Here is a 21061-nt window from a genome sequence, read left to right on the forward strand (position 1 = left end):
CTGTCTAAATAGCAGCGTTCTCGACTGTCATAGACCACAAATCAGTCTAAAGCAACTCAACAGCACAGGTAAGGCAAACAGATTGTGTATGCTTGGGCTCTGCGGCATGAAGTCACTCTGTATTTTCTAATCACGACTAAGACTACAAGGTAGCTCTATCTGCAAAGCATGAACCGTGCAGCTTCAGGCTAAAAGGCTGATAATGATAATGAAAGGCCTTGTCATTTGAGTCGTGAATACTGTGACCACAAAGGACGGATTTGTTGTCAGTACCTGTAGGGAAGTTTTTTGTCGAGGGGATAAATTGCATTGGCTTCCTTTTGTAGGTTTGTACGTGAGAGGTGAGAGATGAAAGATGAGCCAACAGGGAAAAAGCATGACTAAGTGAGGTTGCGTGTATGCTTTGGGGGAGAAAGGGTGGGGGGTGGGTAGAGGTGTCATTACCTTTCATAAAAAGGTGTAGGTGTAGCAACAGGCTACATACATAAAGCTATGCATAACATTTGCATAATGAATATGAACTGACTTCAGTGCATTTTGCGATGCTGTATGGATTTCAAATTACAGCTTCTTCTTTTTTCTTTCTTTTTTTTTTTTTTAATCCTCACTCACTATTCACTGCGTACCTTCCACTTTGAACTATATGAGACAATTAACAAAAATAACTGCAAAGGTGATCTTAACAATGTCCTTCACTTCCATTAGGCTTAACAATGTTCCTGTTGCTGCTAATGGACACGTTCGCTAAACGAATCAGTACTTCACATGTTCAGGTCTGAATAACCAGGACAGCCTGCATTCCGAACAGAGAGGGGGAAAAAAAGCATCAGTGTATCTGTTTTTACTGACGTGTTGGAGTCATATGGGACCATTTAAAAAGAGAGTATATTCGTTTGTCACCAAATGTCACAGCCTGCACCTTAATTTGGACTCTTGTTTTGATATGTCTTTGTGCTCCTGTTCTGTGTCTGTCTCCGCCCCTCACCTGTTCCTGTTTGTTGTATTTATTAACCTCGCTCTCCCCTTGTTAATTTCGTCCAATCATGTTTGCCCTGTTTAGTTTTCCTCTTGTATTAAAGCCCTTGTGTTTCCCCTGTCTCTTGTCTATCGTTGTTTGTGTTTTGGAACACGCTGTTTCGCTGCACTTTTTTGTTATTGGTTTTGTTCCAGTTCGCACGTGTGTTTTAATCTTCAGTTTGTAAGTAAAGTCCTCCTTTTGTCACCTTCATCATCGTGTCTTGCACTTGGGTCCCGCATCTCATCACCAGCGTGACACCAAAACACCAATGTCCTTCAGACTCAGATCCCTACTCCGATGAAATGCATCCAACCAGTATATTAAATTAAAACTTATGTAGCACTTGGCTTCGCTGTATTCTTTCACTGGACTTGCTGTTTATTGTAATCATTGAGAATTCCTGTACACAGGAGCGATCAGGGTCACGACGAACAAATAAATTTTCCTTTTCTTGTGTGAAGACGCTTTCGATACGTGAGCTGAGATATATTTGCCTTGGTAATGACATTCATCTGAATCTCAAGCCGCCAAAGCTCCGCCAAAAATCCATTAACAGCACTATTAGTGAGGTAAATATTTGTTCTCCACCTAATATTTACACAGGCTTGGACAAGCACGTTTAAACAGGAGATTAACAGAAAGTCCACACCTATCACCTTTACAGACTTCTTGTTTTAGTCACACTTCCTATGCCGCTTTACACATTCACACATGTAATGAGTTTGACCAATGATTGGTGAATCCGTTGGCTACCGTGAGATAATGGCCTGACATAGCACACATGTTCTATGTGAAAAAAAGAAGAGGAGGAAGAAGTTCCTGAGGGTTCTTGCTCTAGGTCGGTTATACTGCATTCTGAGGAGAGTGTGCTGGGTTTGGGGAGGGGATTTGTAATGTGAAAAAAGGACAAGGTGGCACACTGCATTCCAATGTCAACACAGCTTTGTCACGGCGACCTTGCTGGAGGAGCGGCTGTGTTTTCACAGCCCGCGCAGTCTCGACGCAACACAGGATCGCAGATGACACGCAAAACGAAGAAAACAAGAATATCTTCAGCTTCACTTGGATCCGTTCTGGTCTAATGACCAAATATGACCGAGAGACAAAATTTGTTTTTGGATGTGCTTTTCACCTCCGAGCAAGCACATGGCTGCAAACAACACCACAGTGTCTAAGATTTCAGAATTTAAAACTTTCCATTTAAAATGCAGTTCAGATTAGGTTTGGGCTCAGTCCTCGTTAGAGGATAAATGAAGGGACACATAAAGCACTTATACTGAACTGAAATTACTCTTAAAAATCAATGATATAATTTAATGGTATCTTTTTTTTTTTTTTTCCTAGCTGCAGTCACTGATGGAATGAATAAAGTAAATGAGGACCAGAGCTGTGTGTGTGTGGATGATTACAGAAGGACGAGTTGACAGGAAGGATGAGGCCATGGTGACCTTTAAAAGAGGTCAGTCCCTCATTAGAACACATCAGCAGCTGACATGCCTCTCAGACAGACAGCGCGTATGTGTGTGTGAGTGTGTATGTGTGTGTGTGTCTGTCTGTCTGTGTGTGCATGTTATGCATGTGTGTGTGTGTGTATCTGAGAGGAGAGAAAACATGAACAATAATGCAATATGGGCTTTTGCATAACCTCTGGCAGGCTGTATGTAGTCCACCCCACCACCAGCGGGTTTCTATTCAAGTTTAGAAGCTTCTTAAAGGACGCGAATAGATTTGACAGACTGCGATTGAAAGGGAAAAAATGAAATGAAAAACATAACAGTTTTAATTACAAACAAAATTGGATGACTCCTCTGAGCCAGTGGCCAAATATCACTACAGAGATAATGAACAGATTGCCTCAGAGGCGCGATGCCACTTTCCTTTTCCTGCCTCCTGATACGTCCTTTCAGAGTTACAGAAGATGTGCTTGGCTTAGAGGTAACATGATATTGCACTTGATTAAATTACTTTCTGCAGTCTCCTGGCAAGAAAAGCAAGGAAAGAAATTAGCTTGATTACTTGAAACGATATATTACCAAGCCTACTAGTCCGTCTGTGCATCCTTTTTTTTAAATATATATTATTTATAAAACTGCTTTCTGAGGCTGAATATGTTTATTATTTTGCCTGATTTCAATTGATAAAATGAATTATTTAAAAAGTTATGTAAACTGTGGAGGAGAACTTCTGGGGGAAGTGCTTACTGTGACAAGGCCATTGAAAGCTCTGATTTCGTGTTTGGATACAAAGTCAAAAATAAAACCCACAATAGCTCAAAATTTTCATCCATTTCTTTGCCTCATTTTTGTCCCGTTTTGCCAGTAAAAACGACCGATGCTTTGAAAGTCACTCGACGATTTATCGCCCTCGCTGTCAAGTTCACATGAAGCTAAACGCTACATTTACTTATCTGTCTAAATAGGCCTCGTATTTCACTCTGTTTGTCTGTCCCAAATCTCTCTCTGTGGGCTGTGGATCAACTCTGTCTGCAGTCAGAGAGCTATCAGCATCCATCATGTCACAGGATTACCCCCAAAGGTCTACACAGGAGCTGCCAGAAAAACCCCTGACTGCCTGCCCAGATATACACATAACCACACTCCACATCTAACACAGCTGTGACCCTGCTTGTGTCTAAATCTCTCTGTGTGTGTTGGTGTGTGTGTGTGTGTGTGTGTGTGTGTGAGAGAGAGAGAGAGAGCTTGTCTGCGTGTGTGTGTGTGTGTGTGTGTGTGTGTGTCTGTGTGTGTGTTGGTGTGTGTGTGAGAGAGAGAGAGAGCTTGTCTGCGTGTCTGTGTGTGTGTTGGTGTGTGTGTGTGTGTGTGTGAGAGAGAGACAGCTTGTCTGCGTGTCTGTGTATGTGTGTGTGTGTGTGTGTGTGTGTGTGTGTGTGTGTGAGAGAGAGACAGCTTGTCTGCGTGTCTGTGTGTGTGTATGTGTGTGTGTGTGTGAACAGTGTGGAACATCAGCTCTTGACACGGCAGTGTTGGGAGAGGTGTGTGAAACGTATGAGTCAGTCCACGGGACTTGAGAAACAGTGAGGTGCTAATAAAGGCTAAATAAAGCCATGGAATTTTACAGCAGGATTCCGTCTCTGGCAACACAGGAGGAATTAAGGCATCAGAACGTTCCAGAGCGAGAGAGACGTCCTCAGATTAGTGGCAGACTGTATCCTCAGCTCTCTATGTCTCCCATCCAGAAGTCTTCAGCTAAACTCAGATATATCCACTCTAAAGCACAGGATTGAAAATCCCCTTAAACCGCCAATGTATTTTTTTAAGGCTACTGTTTGATAAGACATGGTTTAAGCTATTCTTTAGGATACCTAAAGATAATTTCATTATCTGAAGCGCACGTTATCTTAAGCTTCTCAGCATCGAGAACATTGTTTCAGCTGACTACACCTACACGCGGTGGATCCAAACACAACGTGTGAGGCTGTTCTGTAGGCCTGTAAAGAGCCCAGTGTAAGACGGTCCAAGCAGAGTAAGCCCTGGCATGTATTACACATCTTTGTTCTTTTCTTCTGTCAAACAGCTGGCCTCTGGGTGAGACTAGATGTAAGATCCTCCATGAGAGAGAGAGATAGAGTACCCAGCGGTTGGTGGAAAGATGCTTAAAATAGGGCCAGGAAAACATTGTACTCTCTCTCTCAAACAAACTTTGCCTTCTGCTTTTAGTACAGTTGCTTTTAGCACAATTTAGTACTTTGGAATATATGTTTCAAATTAGACTGAACGAAATGTTCACTTTTTGTAGCTGTGGCAAAAACATTGCCAACCAAGATGAAATGCTGTTGTAATTAGTATTACAGAAAAATTGTTGTGACCTCTGCTTTTGGAAAAATAGATGGTTCTGAATGCTCTTGGGAGAAAAGCATATACTTCAAAACCCTTAAGAGTAGAACCGCAATTGAAAAACAAAAGGTCAGAGTCAGCTTCAGTAGAACTCTCTCAAAAAACATCATTTCCTTTTTTCCCCCTGCACCATGCAAGTGAACCCCCTTTAGAGACTAAAACCACGGTTTTCAGTTTCTTCTTGTATCAAACAAACCATATCGTCCGGCCTCCCGTTTCCATCATTACTGTTTTCAAAGAACGCTAATTAAAGCGGTAAGGTTTCGGGCTGACCCAATTCATTTCTACTCTAATTACCTTTGCCACACAGACAAGTCAAGCGCTAGATATGTCTTTAAAACATGCTGAAGGAAAGATCTTTGGATGTCCTGCAGAGCAAATGTTGTAAAATGAGACATTATTGGATGCACGTTTCAGGATTGCGGTTGGACCTGAGCATCTGGGGTGATTATCACAGTTATTATCATTAAAACAGCGAGTCGTCAACAACACGAGGCAGTGCTGTTTCCTCAAAAAAAAAAAAAAAGAAGGAAAGAGAAAAACCACACAAAGTAGCGGTTTGCACCATTCATTTCTTTGAAAGAATACAGTGACCTTGATCACAACGTTATCTACAAGTAGAAACGTGCAAGAGTCGTCAGTAACGCATTATTTCTAATGGGTTTCGTAACTGTGTCGCGTTACTCGAGTTTAGACGAGTTGAGCAGAAAACCCTAAAAAGACAATGCCGTAGCTCTTAAGACTGCTAGAAAAAGATGTACCATGAACGTTTTTAAATGTATTTATGGAAGCACTGCGTGTCAGATAGAAACACACGCGAAGGCTGTGTGTCATAACCAGGGCAACAGCGAGCACCTACGTGTTACTTTAAATGCACTTTCCCATTGTTAGAGTGTTTCAGCAGCTGTTCCCAAGGTCTTTCTGCAGGCCCACGCTTGTTAAATCATTTCAGATTGTTGCCTCGATGTCGTGGCATTTTCCACGTGATATAAACTTGAATATCTTGTAATTTTTCTCGCAGATTCCATCATCACTTATTCAGTGAAGGGAAAAAATATAACATACTGCTATGTCATTAAAACTTGCAAAATCTAGCACAGTGAAATTCAAAACATCCCTAACACAAATGGCAATACTGCAGTCCATAATTAGCCTACTGGAATAAAGTTTAGCCCTACATAAAAACTGCTCTCTGTTCGTTTTTTCTTCAGTCAAGTTTAGAGAAGGGCCAGCAGTTTTTAAACATGTTAAAGCTTTGTCTCACATGTTCTCACTGTTTACTGTTAACTACTGGAATATTCACATTATAACAACCCCTGGAATGCTTCAAACTCTCATCGGTGAAAATGTTTCCTCAGGTGATGTAAACTTTGAAATATCATGAAACTTTCCTTTTCCACATTGGTTTTTAACCAACCAACTCAGAAATGAAGTAGACATCATCTTTTTACTGAGAGACAGCAGGACGCAATTCCTTTTTCCATTCAGACCGTTAAATCACACTAAGCATCAAAACAGATATCCACAAAAGACTGACGACTTTTCTTCTGGTTTGCACGTACACGATCAAATTCAATTCAATCCAGTTCAATTCAATTCAGTTTTCTTTCTTTTTTTTTTTGGTAAGTGCTTGTACAATAGACACAAAGCAGCTTAACAAAACAACAGGCCTTGGACCCCCAGTGTGTGAGCTTTGAGTGACAGTGTGAAGGAAAAATCTCCTCCAGTTCTCACAAGATGAGTCCTTAAGAGGAACTAACCACATACCAGGCGTCTAAGTGGCTGTATCACAGTCTATCAGGAGTTGCTAGATTGCAGTCATACAGTCTATCTAAAACGTAACGTTTCAGAATTACAAATATCATTCATGGTATTAGTGTGGTATTTGGCTAGGCATTTTTATCCCTACTCTCTTCAATTTTTTCCCCTTTTCATTTGCATTGCTTAGTATGGTTAAGCAGCAATAAGTGAGGAGAAAAAGTGAAGAGGTTCTGTATAAAGGCTTAAAAAAACTACACCTCATCTTACTGAAGACTTCGATAGAGCTGTTTTCTTCTCAAAAACAAGAGAAAGTCCTCTAAAGGGTATTAGCCCTCAAGAGTACAGCACACCTGCCCTGTCAGAAACCTCTAGATCAAAGACTTTCTTTAAGAAGAGGGGGAGGTGGGAGCAATGAAGGGGGGAAGAAAGTTTGCTGAAAGAAACTCTCTCTGAGGTTAAACGGGGCAATGGTCCGTTTGGGGTTTTTTTGAAGTCCTGAAGACGCGATGAACCGCACAGCAAAGCCACAGTGTAGGTTTTTAGGCAACGCCGTGACCTGAGGGCAGGATAGCCCCAGGCAACCCAGAGTTGATGAGCATATGGGAGAGGTGACGTGCCTTGCCTGTCTAAATGTTGCATTGGCGGATGATCCCCCACCCCACCCCTCATCCCCAGCCTGAGAAGCTTATGGATGCAGACAGCTCACTGGCAAAGAGCTGGAAAACATATTTTATTCATCTCTCACAGAGGCGGTTTTACCGCGTCTCCGCTTGGCAAGCTCTGGGACACAGAGGCCGGATTCGCTGACCCTGCGTTGCCTGCAGCTGGACGGACAGACAGGGATATGATGCACTACCCTGACCACCCATCAGTCTGACCGCTGGAGAGACTGGACACAGGCCAGGCGATGAGTACAACTGAACAAAACGCAGGAGAGGGAGGAGAATAAAAAAACAAAACTGTGCAGCCCGGAGCCTTGAAACCTCCAAATTCATTTATTGTGGATCTTCAGGGAGCTTCTATGACTAACTATAAGGACTGTAAGAACTATTACTATGAGAACTGTTATACTTTTTTTTAAATATTACTTGAGAGGAAAGCTGAGATTCATGTCCCTCAGTTCTCTAGACTCAAGTATATAGGACAAAAACACATTATATAAGCGCCAGTATTTTTGTGACCTTTAACAGATATGAGAGCTTTTAGTACTTGAACTCACTAAATGTAACCTCACTCTCTTCCTCTTTTTTTTAGTACAAATAGACTGAGAGTTATAACATGGGCGTAAAGGAAAACACCTACTCCATATGTATGTCTGAGACTGGTGAAAAACAGAGATATGATCTGATGCTCTGCTTGTCTCACATGGTTATATAAGTGTCTGCCAGACGTACCAAACCTGCGGCTTAGCGCCGTGGCAACAGAGAGAGAGAAAGAGAGACACATCCAGGTTGACAGCATGTGTCATCTGCTTTAAGGGGGCACATCTTCTAGCTTCCTAAAGCCACTGGACAGATGAGGGAAAAAAAAACAAGGAAAAAAAAAACAAGGAAAAAAAACAAGAAGTCTGTCCTCATATGTCATTTACGACTAATTAAGTCTGAGACCCCGCAAGCCAAAAGTTCCACAAGGCTATTGTTCCACACATTTGAGCATTAAGTTCTAGAATGCGTCATGGCAATAGGCCCTGGATTCTAGTCTCTGACACTGGAGGTTCCTCCTTGTGGTTATTTGTTGTGTTCTCAGAGGTAAGCAGAGGATTGGATTGTACTGACGATTACAGTATGTGTCAAATGCCCCGTAGGACACCATTGACTTTATTCGTCACTTCTGGAAGAGAACAGCAGGGGACAACCATTTTTTGGTTTGAATACAACAAAACCAAGAGGCAGTATGCTGTCTGGGAATGACGTAAAAATCAATGCAAACAAAGCAATTCAACACAATCCAACGTTAAATGGGACAAACTTACCTACATTTCTAAATACATTGATTACATCAAGAAATTTTGATATATGGTAAAAATTAACACCAGGTGCAATACTGTTCTCTTACACATGAAAAAATCTTAAACAGTTGTCAATTATCAAGACATTGTCCTTCATCATAACATTATCATTTATTGATTTATGAGGCTTGTATATGATCAATACATACATTACTGAATATGTATGAAGCAGAGTACAGAAATGTTGTCTGAGGTATGTTAAACTGAATGTTGACATGTGCTAAATAGTTTCATTGGTTTATCAGATATTGACAACTGCATCAAACGTGAACAGGTTTATTTCCAACACTCATGGAGGTCGACGTGTAACAGACACCACAGCTCCTGGCTTTATTCCCACTGCTCCTCCATCCCTGACTGCAATTTCAGTCAGGTCTCTGGCCACTCACGCTTATCTGTTCTCTTTCTTTTTCACTACGAGAAAGGCACTGCTCGTCTTCTCTCGCTCTGTGCAGGTCACTTATAACGCGGCTTTACAGCCAGCTCCCCATTCACAGGCGCTCCTTTGCCTGGATCCTCACCCCTGTCACTCATCATGGCATTTAAAAACTGTCAGTTAGGTTCAAAAAGCCTTTGATTAAAAGTGCTCCGTTATAGAAGCTGCCTGAGAAAGGTGAAGGAAATGATTTATGTTCATGTTCATCTACTCGTGTCTTACTTAACACTTAATACTTTACTTAATACTTAATACTTACCTTAAAGTATGCAAACGCTTATGGTAAAACAGCAATGAAATAAACTAAATTGAAGCGTTAGACTGCAACACAGTTTTTAAATGTATATATGTATGTATTTATGTAGGTATGTATGTATATATGTATGTATGTATGTAGGTATTTATTTATTTATTCCAGATCTGTTTTATCCACCCCCAGGATTTTTGAAGTGATCAGAAGTGTCTGTGAGTAGGTTCTGATGTTTTTGAGTGTCACAGCACCACTGATGTAATCAAAATGCAACGCCTCCACATTTCACAAGGACTTGGCTATGTTTCTAAAAAATCTCACTCCACAGCGAGAGCTTGACATCCAGAAACAAGCAAACAAAACAAAACAAAAAAAACAGTAAAAGTTCTTAAAAACCCAGTCCCCCAAAATCCCCCCAAAAAAAGACAACATGTGGACTCTGGGCAAAGAGGTGACCCCCCCCCCCCCCCCCCCACACACACACACACACACACACACACACACACATGCTGTAGGCATGTTAATGGGGCATCTAACACAAGCGTTCCCTATCACTAAACCTGCATGCTCACTACACTATGCAAGCTGTGCTTGATCTTGGGCTGAAAGCACATTCCGTTTTCATCACTGTTTAGTTATGAGGAGAAAACAAAATCCTGATTTGACATAAGCAGGTTAAGCTGTCAAAATGAAAGAGGATTGTGTTATTGCAATATAAGTAAATTAAATCCTTATAAATTGATCCCTTTGTTTCTACTTAACACCTTAACAGAATCCCACAGAGATGCCTATGTCTCCAAGACTTTCACATTCAGGTCCCATATTCACAAATGACACATAAAATATAAAGATTTATACATGAAAAGAAATTGATTACTCTATCAGATGAAAATCAAACCCCACTGATGTTGTTACCTTACTATGCTGATCTTGAAAGACTTGAGTTTCTCCTGTTGAAGTTAGCTGGCATGTAATAAAAAAAATCTGCTAAAATATGATATAAGAATATTTTGTGCCTGCCAGGAAGACTCTCGCAAACTTAGCTCGACCTCTATTTGTATAACAATAGCACAGGATTCCTTGAAGTAAAGCTGTAAATAAACAGCGATGCAAGTAGAAGACGTTCCCGCGCTGGATGATCAGTACATAACTAAGTCTGCCGTGAGAAAAGAAATGATAGTAGATAAAAAAAACTACACTTTTTTAAGGTCACTCTCCAGTTAAAGGGCTATAGGTCAGCCAAATGCAGTCAAAACTTATGAGAGTGAATCTGTATGCTGAAAGGCAATAATGCTGGATTAAGGTTCAGGCAGTTTTCAGGTTATATGTCCCAGCATGCTTTGCACCTCCATATACTGGTGTTAGTTGGGGGATTTGACCAGAGACTACATGAAATCAGAAGCACATACCTTATGAGAAAAAAACACCCAAGAGTTAACAGAGATGTAAGCACAGTGCAAGAACTGTGTTAGAACTGAACAGTGTGGAGAGGCCAGGCACTGATCTGGGAACACTCTCACTCACTCACTCACTCACTCACTCATTATCTAAGCCGCTTATCCTGATTAGGGTCACGGGGGTTGCTGGAGCCTGTTTCCCTGCCCTTCGCTCATAGGGCGAAAGGCAGGGAAACACCCTGGACAGGTCGCCAGTCCATCACAGGGCAGACACACAGACAAACACACTCACATTCATACCTAAGGGCAATTTAGTGTCTCCAATTCACCTAACCTGCATGTCTTTGGACTGTGGGAGGAAACCAGAGCTCCCAGAGGAAACCCACACAGACACGGGGAGAACATGCAAACTCCACACAGAAAGGACCCTGGCCACCCGGCCAGGAACTGAACCTGAAACCCTCTTGCTGTAAGGCGACAGCGCTACCCACTGCGCCACCGTGCTGCCCCGATCCAGGAACAGTGTAGTGTAAATGAGTTCATGGCTAACTTTCTTTGCCTGTTCACTTCAAATTAGATATTCATTCGTTTCCCACGTAAAAAGTGTGAAGTGATGCTAACTTGATGTGATAAACAAGTCACTTTTCTGAGCTGTGAAAAGAACAACATACATGCTGAATTACTTCAGTTTTCAGAAATTTCAGCCTTCATGAGGGAATATTTAAAAAAAAAACCGTAACTGAACCGTAAGTGGTTTTGTAAACACATAATGGAGCCGAGAGACACAGAGAGACAGATGGCACATCACAGTGGTAACCGCTGGGAAGGCACTTAAGGTGAGTAATTTTCTGAGTCATTTTTAAAGTCACTTTATGTAACTGAAAACTTTTGAGCAATTTTTGAGTCCTTTTTGAAGTCACTTTACATAAACTGAAAACTCTTGAATCATCTTTTGAGTAATTTTGTCACTTATAGTAACTGAAAACACTTGAATCATTTTTTGAGTCGATTTAGGTAACTGAAAACTCTCAAGTCATTATGACAATAATCACTTCTGACCAAGTCACGCTGGCTCTTTATCTCTTTATAAGTCGTATAATTAAACTAAAAAGGCCTAAACTAAAAAACATGCTCAGTTGGTAGCAGCCCAAACATTAGTTGTTGAAAGGGACAAAATAAAAAAAAAAAAAAAACGAAAACCAACATCATCTTTATTCATGTGGCTGTTGGTACTGAGCCATTGATGGTGCTGTTTGTTTAATGAAGTCATACTGAGTTTAAGACGCTTCCGGGAATTCATTTTCTTGTCAAAGTGAAGAGCAGAAAGGCTGTGGATGCTTTAATTAGTAAACACAAAGATGTATCAGTCACTAGACTGCAAAACATGACATGCTAAAATATAGGAGTGATTTTCTGTTATAAAAAAATATATCTTGTCTCGTGACTGCAATGTTTATAAAACGCATCAGTTCAATCCCATGTAATCTGTCTGGGTTGTGTATCTAAAGCCTGAGGTCTACGGCTTTAGATACAAATAGCTATGAAGTTTGAAGTCCCTGACAAGTCATAAAGACTTCCAAGACTCTTCAGTTCCTCAGCTACTGATAACTTTTCTTTAGCTCTCTTCCTTGGCAGCACATTCTATCTACAGGCAGTTATTTCAAAAATAAATAGAAACATTCTATACTCGCACAAATGCTGAGATGAACCTGAAAAGCAATTGGTAAAAAAAAAAAAATATATATATATATATATATATATATATATATATATAATCACAAGTGCTCCTCCTTCATTTTGGGCACTTGGTTCCTGCATAAGCGTAAAACGTGAGGCTTGTTCTTTACCATCGGAAGAAGTGCCTCCTAATCAAGGCTATAAAATTCACAACTAAAAAGCTCTTGATTATAAGAAAGATTCCTGAGGGCGGTCAAGAACTGAGACTGATTGGTCTAATCCTGTTATGCTCACTCAGCAATCACTCAGAGGTTGAGTGTAAAATGAGACCATAATGAAATTACCAGATGCTGCTCAATCAACTGTCATCTCGCCTGCTGTGAAGCCTCATACAGTCAGTGACCTGTCAACTAGGTGCAGCCATAGTATATGAGGTCAGACCACCCCACTTGCCCCCCCCCCCCCCCAAAACAGCTTCAGTCCTTCAGGATTATGGATGTTACCAAGCGTATGAAATGTTTGACTGGAATGTTGATTCATGGTAACACTGCAGCATCAAACAGTGGCTGCGGCTTGGAAGATGGTTCATTCAGCCTGTTTCATGCCATCCAAAGGCCACCGGGTTTATGTGAACTCACTGTCATGTTCTGGAACCATTCTGAGACAGTGCATGCTTTGTGACAGAGTGCATTAGCCTACTGGAAGTGTCCATCTGAGGAACATAAAACTGTAGCGTTGAAGGGATGCGCCTGGTCAGAAACAGCACTGAAATATGTCATGATGTTGAAACATTTCTCCCTTGATACCAGGAAAACACACCCCACACCATCACACCGCCATCAGCAGCCAGTTCTATCTTCGCCCTGGCTGAACAGGTACACAAACTCATCCTGTTTAATGCAAGTCCTGACTGCCATTAGCATGATGCAATGCTAGGACCAGGCGATGTTTTTTCCACTCCTCAACTCTCCAGGCCTTGGTGAGTCTGTGTCCACTGGAGCCACTACTGCTTGTTGTTTTTAGCTGACAGGCATGAAACCCAGCGTGGTTGTCTGCTGCTATAACCCGGCCGTGATGAGGAAGGATGACCCACGCATTCTAAGAGGCCGCCCTGCACATCACGTTGATACTCCGCTAGCGTTTCGTCTGTTTGCGACTCGCTTGTCTGCTTGGATGACTCTTGCTGATTTTTCCTTCAGCGTCTCTCATCGGTGAACTGGTTTCACTCACTGGACTGCTGCTCATTGGATTTGTATGCATTTTAACTGAATTCTAGACACAGCTTGGTGTGGATAAAACTTGTGTGTGTGAGGGAGCCCATTTCTGAGACAGACGAACGGTGCATCTGTTACAGATTAAAAACGACAACAACAACAACTCAAAATTGTTCCGGTTGCTTATTTTGCTGGATCCCTCAATGCCTATCTGCCTGCTTTATATACCAAGCCACATGACTCACTGTCTTTAGGAGCAATCCAATTTCAAGGAGCAAGGTGGTCCTCCTAATGAACTGTCCACTGAGTGGAAGTTTAAGTGCATGAGAGAGGGACAGAAAGGCTTTAAGTGTTGAGCGTGTGCGTGTGCACGTGTGTATGTGTGTGTGTGCGCCCGAGCCTGTGCACATGATTGTGTTACCCCTCTCCGCAGCACACAGGGCCTGCCACTGGTGCGGTTGATGAGTGTGAAAGATGAGAAAACCCATTTCCTTGGGTTTCCACCCTCTCCCTCTCCCCCTCCCCCTCCCCCTCCCCCTCCCACTCTCCCTCTCCCTCCCTCTAGCTCTCTGAGGTTGTTCATTACTCCTCATGGGTCTGTTACGTTAATGAATCAGGAGTTCTAAACCATGACCTCTAATTACATGACCTCTAATTACTGTTTACAGCACATAATTCTTAAAAGAAAAAAAAAACCTTGAATGAGAGAAAGACCCAGACACTTGAATAGAGAATAGACAGAGATCGTACACCCAGGCTGGCCAATCAACCCTCCTGCACCTCCACTCTTCAGCACCGTTTTGTTCCAGACCTAATCTAACATTCAAGAGGCAACTAATCAAGGTCCTGAAGACCAGATGAGAACCTAGTGTGTGTGGTTTGAACTGGAGGAAAGTCCTAAACCTAAGTCGGTGTGAAGCAGCAGGGCGGGCCAGTCATTCTTACTGGGAATCTGGCATTTTTATTAATATAAGTCAATGCTCGGTGAGGCAGTGGCTGTGGACAACATCCTGTCTGTCCCCAGAGTGTGCTCACTCCACTTCCAATATACATCATCTCTCTCCAGCAGCCAGGTGTTGGAATATTCCTTGAGAATTACAAGTGACTCTGAGACACTCTCTCTCTCTCTCTCTTTCTCTCTCTCTCTCTCTCTCTCTCACACGCACATACACACACACACTCACTCACTCACACACACTCATGGCTATTTCAGCCATTAACAGGTGTTCTGATGTGGGAAGTGAGCTGTCAGCAAAAGCTCTAAGTACTGGCATGACGCAGTTACGTGGCCCTCTTAATAGACACACTGAAACACAGTTAAAAAAAAAAAAAAGAGCAAGAAAGAAAGAAAAAAAGAAGAAGAAGCATATCTGCCATCTGTGATCCATTCCCCTGGTTTTTGCTTTTCATAAGCGGTAATAACAAATGCCAGTCATAAACTGAGGCGATGCCATGATGCATAGATGCTGAGGCAAGAGGAACACTGCATGAGACCAATAAAGCTTCCCACACACCTTAAAGAGGGCTTTTCCTCCCTTGTTTTTTAAATCTCACTTCGCTACTGCTTTACTTTTGTTCCCATGGATGCTTCCAAACACCCTTGTTTTTTTGGGGTTTTTTTGTTTTTTTGTTTTTTTTGACAGATTGCGTAAACACGGGGTCCAGGGACTGGATTAGAACTTGATTCAACCAAAACAGTCGGATAATAAAGAGGGAGAAGGGGTCATCTCGAAGGGTTGATTCAGCAGAGCTGCAAAACCTTACCAACTACAACGCAGACTTGCAGCGAGCAAACCGCTTTAAGTATTTTAAAAAGCACTATGAAATGTTTTCAGCTGATTCCTGCCTGAGCTTACATTTAAAGAAATACTGTTTTTCTCTTAACTGAAATTAACAAGACCATCCATGAATTTCTGACACAAACACTGTAAACATTAGTGTAAGACTTTGGTTCAAATGTGTTTTGTTCTGCAACCGTGACTCTTGGAATCTTTGCATAAACAAAGGCCAGACACAAACATAATTTCAAGCTATGTCATTAGTGTGTGAAGATTAGTCTTCCATTATGCGATGTTGCATTGTTTGTGTATAAATACCCAGAGGCTTATGAAACCATGATGGTGGCATTTGACATCAACTCCTCAAGTGAGCCCAGTGACATGGAATAAGTTTTCCAGGTGGGTTTTGCAGGTCAGCAGAAGAAATGTCCATCAGTAACACAGACACACCATGGTGTTCACCTGCTCTCGGACATTTGGAGGAAAACTGGCTTCTGGGAAAAAGCTTCCTTGTACTCTGCTGTGGTGACATTCTCCAATTGGTCAGCATTGTTTAATCATAAAAATAAATGCAAACCACCACAATATGAAAAGATACATCATTATAATAATTATATGTTTTTCCCTCACCTTAGTATGGTCAGTAAACTAGTCCATTTGTCTGATCTGACCAGTGTAATACTAAAAGACAAACAGTGCTGTGTTGTCTTCAAGGCCAGCTTAACAGTGACATAACTTCCTTTCTCTAACAAAGGCTTGGAACAGTAAAGATCAATTATGTTGATTAAGCCCCTCCTATGGGGAACAGTAAACACTAAAAACTACAGTGAAACTATATTTTCTATACAATACCAAAACACTATGCAGTGTAGCTTTATTTAAAAGATATATAATTTTTTAAATAAAGCTACTTCAGCCAGCAAACTCATATGAGAGCTCCACCAATTTTTTCAGTTAATTAGAGAAGATAATTATCACGTTGTGAATACCCTCTACAGGTTCACAGTGCTAAGGAGTTAGTGCATATTTTGTATTTAATAATGTGCTTTTTTTTCTCCTCTGTGAGTATAAAACATCATGGCATTCATTTCTAGGTAATGGGATCAGGCCTCATCCATCATAAGGAACAGCTCTTCCACTCAAGGCCAGTTCTGAAATCACTCAATCCCGGAAACTAATCGTGTCACAATCACTCGTCGGAGGCTCCGATTACAGTATTAAAGCAGCGCATGCACTGACTAGCATCTGTTTTTTTTTCTTCTTCTTCTTTTTTACCATCCTCTGAGAGCAACCCTTCAGTCTGTGCTGCTAACCCCAAATCAGACGCAGTGAGGGGAGCTTCAGAGAACAAAAAAAAACCTTTCCACGACAACTTGGTCTCCTTGGAGTAAAATGAGGATTGCATCTGTATACCAGGAGCTGTGTGAAGAGAGGCTTAACGCTAACTTTGGTGTGATTAGCAGGGGGCTATACCACTCTGGACATCAGGCAGATCAACAGACCACTAAATATTTGCAATGACAGGTATCACGGGTAAGCATAAAGAAAAAGACAAAATATTTACCAGCTTCTGGAGTTTTGTTTTAATGTTACCAAGCCTGAGTTTCTTTTGGAAAGTCTGAAGTGGTAATTGGAGCACTGAATGAAAGGAGAGGGCTATTTCATTTCATCTTCTTCAGTGTAAGTCTTCCTCAGCCAAGCGTCATGGTGCTAAACACATAAATGAGTAATCACTCAAATCTGTGACAAGTCTTTGCAATTACTGCTCCAAACTAAATGGAACGCATTTATAAAGCTCTGAAATGGCAATTAAAACATTCACAGGGGAAAAAAAATCAAGAGATTGAAACATGTTTTCCTTAAAGGGTTTTATGGGAAGCACGAGCATTCTCGTGTTGTGTTAAGGCTCAAGCTGTCTTTCTGATCATCTGCTTTCTGAAACTTTCCGTTTTTTAAGTTCTTCCATTTGCTTTCTCTGTGATGCTGCCAAAGCCCTGTGTTGCTCTTTACACTTTATGTGTTGTGTGAGGGCGCCTCGAAGACTCGGAAAACTTTTCCAGACGTACTAATAGAGCAGATATGATACAGACATGAATACAGATAGCTGAGAGAGCTATATGGGAGGATGATATAGCCTGCTATGAGTAAACCATAATGAGGTACATCAAAATAAATTACTTGGGCCTACACTTTACTCGCAGGGCCATGTGGTGCTGCAGATAAAAGAGTGATAAAACCACTCAGACACCCTGCTGGCGCCATCACACAGAGTGAAGAAATGGGAAAAGAGTGAATAGCTTATTTCTGTACAATAAGATGTCTGCACAGCGCAACACCCCACCCCACCCAACACACATACACAAACACACACACACACACACATAAACACACACAGCTCCCCCCGTAACATCCACCTATGGGCTCATAAATATGGAACACACTCTGCTGATCTCTAGGAGGAAGTGCCTGCCACATGCTACACTCCTCAGCTAGGATGGGTGTAAACTGTATAGGGTTGTCAGCTCAATACTCAGTCATATCTCTAATTCTCTAATACACTTGCTCTGTAATCATGGGGTCCACACTGCAAAGTGAGGCAGCCCAAGATTGTAGATTAGACTGTTACAAAACCACAGGAGTCATGCATCTTGTCACTAAGATTCCTTCTTTTTTTTTTCTTTTTGAATGGATGTTCCATGAATACCATATGCCTGGCTTTCTGTAATCAAACCATTATAATATTTAAGGGCTTTATGAGAATGGTGTTTCTTATTAAACACAAATATCTTCATTCCACAACAACAGATCAGCTGTAAAACAGCCGAAACCAGCCAAGATAGATTGTGGGTATAAGGCACAGATAAATATGCATTGCAAATGTTTAAGCAAACAGAAAGATTAAGAGAATTACCAGAGACTGGAAATGCAGGAGATCCTGTTTCAGTTTATCACAACAGGTTGCATTCAGCACTTAGATAATTCTGTTCAGTATTTAAGCCATATTGAACGGTGAAATTGGCATTCTGGAGTTGTCCCAAAAGCGAAATGCCAGGATGATACTTTGTCCCTGCTCTCTCTCTCTCTTTTTCTAAACACAGAACACTCGCCCATCTGTTTTTTACACTGTCTTTACACTGTCCATAGAGGAGTCTCAAACTGCTAACTGCTAATTTCCACATCACATGCTCAGATAATCCATATGTACCCTATTGTACAATAATTTTCCAGACACACTTTTACATTTCCACTTGAACCACCGTGGCAGGCGAGAAGGTAATAATGCTCCGTTACCATGGTCATAGAGTTACCATGGTGACCTCCCACTAACAACATCCCCCTCACAATATTAGTTAGGACTGTCCGGGCCCTGGCAGAAAACAAGAGGGGGAATAATGAGTTAGCAGTCTGTGCGTGGATTCACTGCATGACTCCGAGTGAAGCAGGTCCTGCACACCGTGGGTCATCTTGGAGCCAGCTGTAGCGTGACACCCAGTCTCTCTGAATCAGAATGCAACCACACAGCCTGAGAGGAGCAGGAAAACCTGACTGACACATATCTTTGCGTTGAAGAGGGGACTCTGAAAGGCAAAATGATATGCCTTGTTCCTTTTCTTTTCTGCAAGAACAAGTCATTCCCTGATGAAGCCGCTCTCTAGGTAATACTTTCAGTGCTTTTGGACATAATAAACAGAAAAGGGCAACAGCTTTGAGTTGTTCAGATAAGACTCATTAACGCTGTTGTCCACCAACGCATACTGACTACATTGTAATGAGGCCAAAGTGAGCAAGACCAGGTTTAAACCACAGCACATAATCATGTTAAATTAAAATGAATAAATAAATAAATAGCTTGTAAAATAAAAAAGACATGCAATCAGGAGTAATAACAATTGTGAAATCCCAGCGATGAAACAGCTCCTTTCTGTTCAGCGTTAAGAGTGAGTAAGAACCTGGAACGTCTTTAGGGTATTCTGTGAATACCCTGTGTTTGAATACCCGTAAGTATGCGAGAGCTTATTGTCTGTATCCTGTTAAGTGCGTCTGATATAGAGACTGCTGTAGCCTAGGCTGGAGATTTAAGTGCTCTTGTCGACAGCGTTAAAACAGTTCGCAAGATAACTACAGCGCAATAACTAAATACCTCGGGAAGGTATACCAGGGGTTGTTGGAAGTCCCGCGGTTTATTACGCGTTCAGCGACTCAGATTCACACACCAACTCGTCTCTCCTAGCCCTGGCGGGATCTTGTAGCCTATGTGTCCCGCAGTGAAACATGGCACCAGCAGTAGGGGGGGTTGTTTATGCAAGGACTTTGCCAGATGCTAAAATTAATCTGATCTGCTCAGTCTCCTTTCTGCAACGCGATAGATTAATTTTTCTGTGTCTCTAACCTCCGTTATAAACGATCGTTTGAAAGCAGCGTAGAAAACACCATGAACCCCATGGCAATTGCGGATCTTTTCTCTGTGTCTCTCTCTCTCCCCATCTTTAATAAACCTCACTGTTCAGCCCATCAGTTGTCACAACTGATATCACTCACACAGTCTTTGCTTATCGTTTTGCATTTCGCAAACGTTTTAGGTATAGCCTATTACACCCGAGAAAACTCTGAATGTCCTGTCGGTAGGCTGAGCAACTGTTTTTTTTTTTCTTTCTTCCAAAGGAATCTGACGATTCAACGATCTGAGAAATCATTTCATATCCTGAGTAGACCATCTTTTCTTTCGGAGTCATAAAGTGGTTAATAAACGTCATATTCCTCATAAAACCCCGGTTCTACTTTAAGACACAAATATTAAGTAATTAATGAATCATACCTTGGATGTGTTGATTCACAACATTTTCAAGTCGATCCAGTCTCTCGATAATCCTAAGCGTCTCTCCTTTATTGTCCTCCCGAAACTTTTTCTCTGGAACCTCCTCTGGAACTTTGACATTCACATTCGCAACGTAATTTGTGATCCATCCCACATAAAGTAGACAGACTATGTTTGTCATACCGCTTAGAATTACGCAGGTTGATACCAAAGTTTTTGTTTTCCTGGTGCAAGCCATCGCAACATCCCCATGTGTAATAAATATTCACCGAAACACAGGTGGAATCCTAACAAGAACCTCTATCGGCTGCCTGTCTCACAGAAATCAACATACCATTTTCTGTACATTCTGCAATTTTTATGTGCCCATTCTGCCCGACCGAAACATTTCATGAGGAAAAATACATCGTAGTAATACACAGCGTTAATGTTTCGTATATTTAAAGCCAATAAGCTTAACAGCGCTCATCACTGCTGCGTCATCGGTGGTGGAGAGCGACACTACGTTCAACAGACACTGCACGCGCGCCTCATAGACTTGACAGCGCCACTGAGACAGGGTCGCGCGCTGCACACATGCGGTCTACAGCCAGTAATATTTCGGAAACTAACAGAAGGTACTCGAGAACTCCACTGCCCTTGTAGCACATGGCTGTGTTTGCTTTCAATGTCCTATATCAAGACAGAGCTCCCTAAATAAGTGAAAGATCTAGGCTATGTCTATCATCCACAGTGGTATCCAACATTTGTAGTCGACAAGACCGAAATACCATTAATTACATTTTATAAGCTAACAATTGGATGTAAAACAAATAAGAAAAAGAATCTCTCTCTCTCTCTCTCACACTCACA

At 41.6% G+C, this 21061-nt stretch overlaps 1 protein-coding gene across 1 annotated transcript in view; it reads right to left on the reverse strand.

The window, feature by feature from the left end:
* Window positions 1-20453, reverse strand: part of galnt18a (UDP-N-acetyl-alpha-D-galactosamine:polypeptide N-acetylgalactosaminyltransferase 18a) — a 44526-nt gene extending 24073 nt beyond the window's left edge. The window contains exon 1 of the mRNA XM_030789062.1: window positions 20210-20453. Within this exon, the coding sequence (XP_030644922.1) occupies window positions 20210-20447 (238 nt within the window). The 5' untranslated portion in view covers window positions 20448-20453. The remainder of the gene's footprint in view (window positions 1-20209) is intronic.
* Window positions 20454-21061: the final 608 nt, after the last annotated feature.

This window comes from Chanos chanos, chromosome 1 (assembly GCF_902362185.1).
Source record: "Chanos chanos chromosome 1, fChaCha1.1, whole genome shotgun sequence".
NCBI lineage: Eukaryota > Metazoa > Chordata > Actinopteri > Gonorynchiformes > Chanidae > Chanos > Chanos chanos.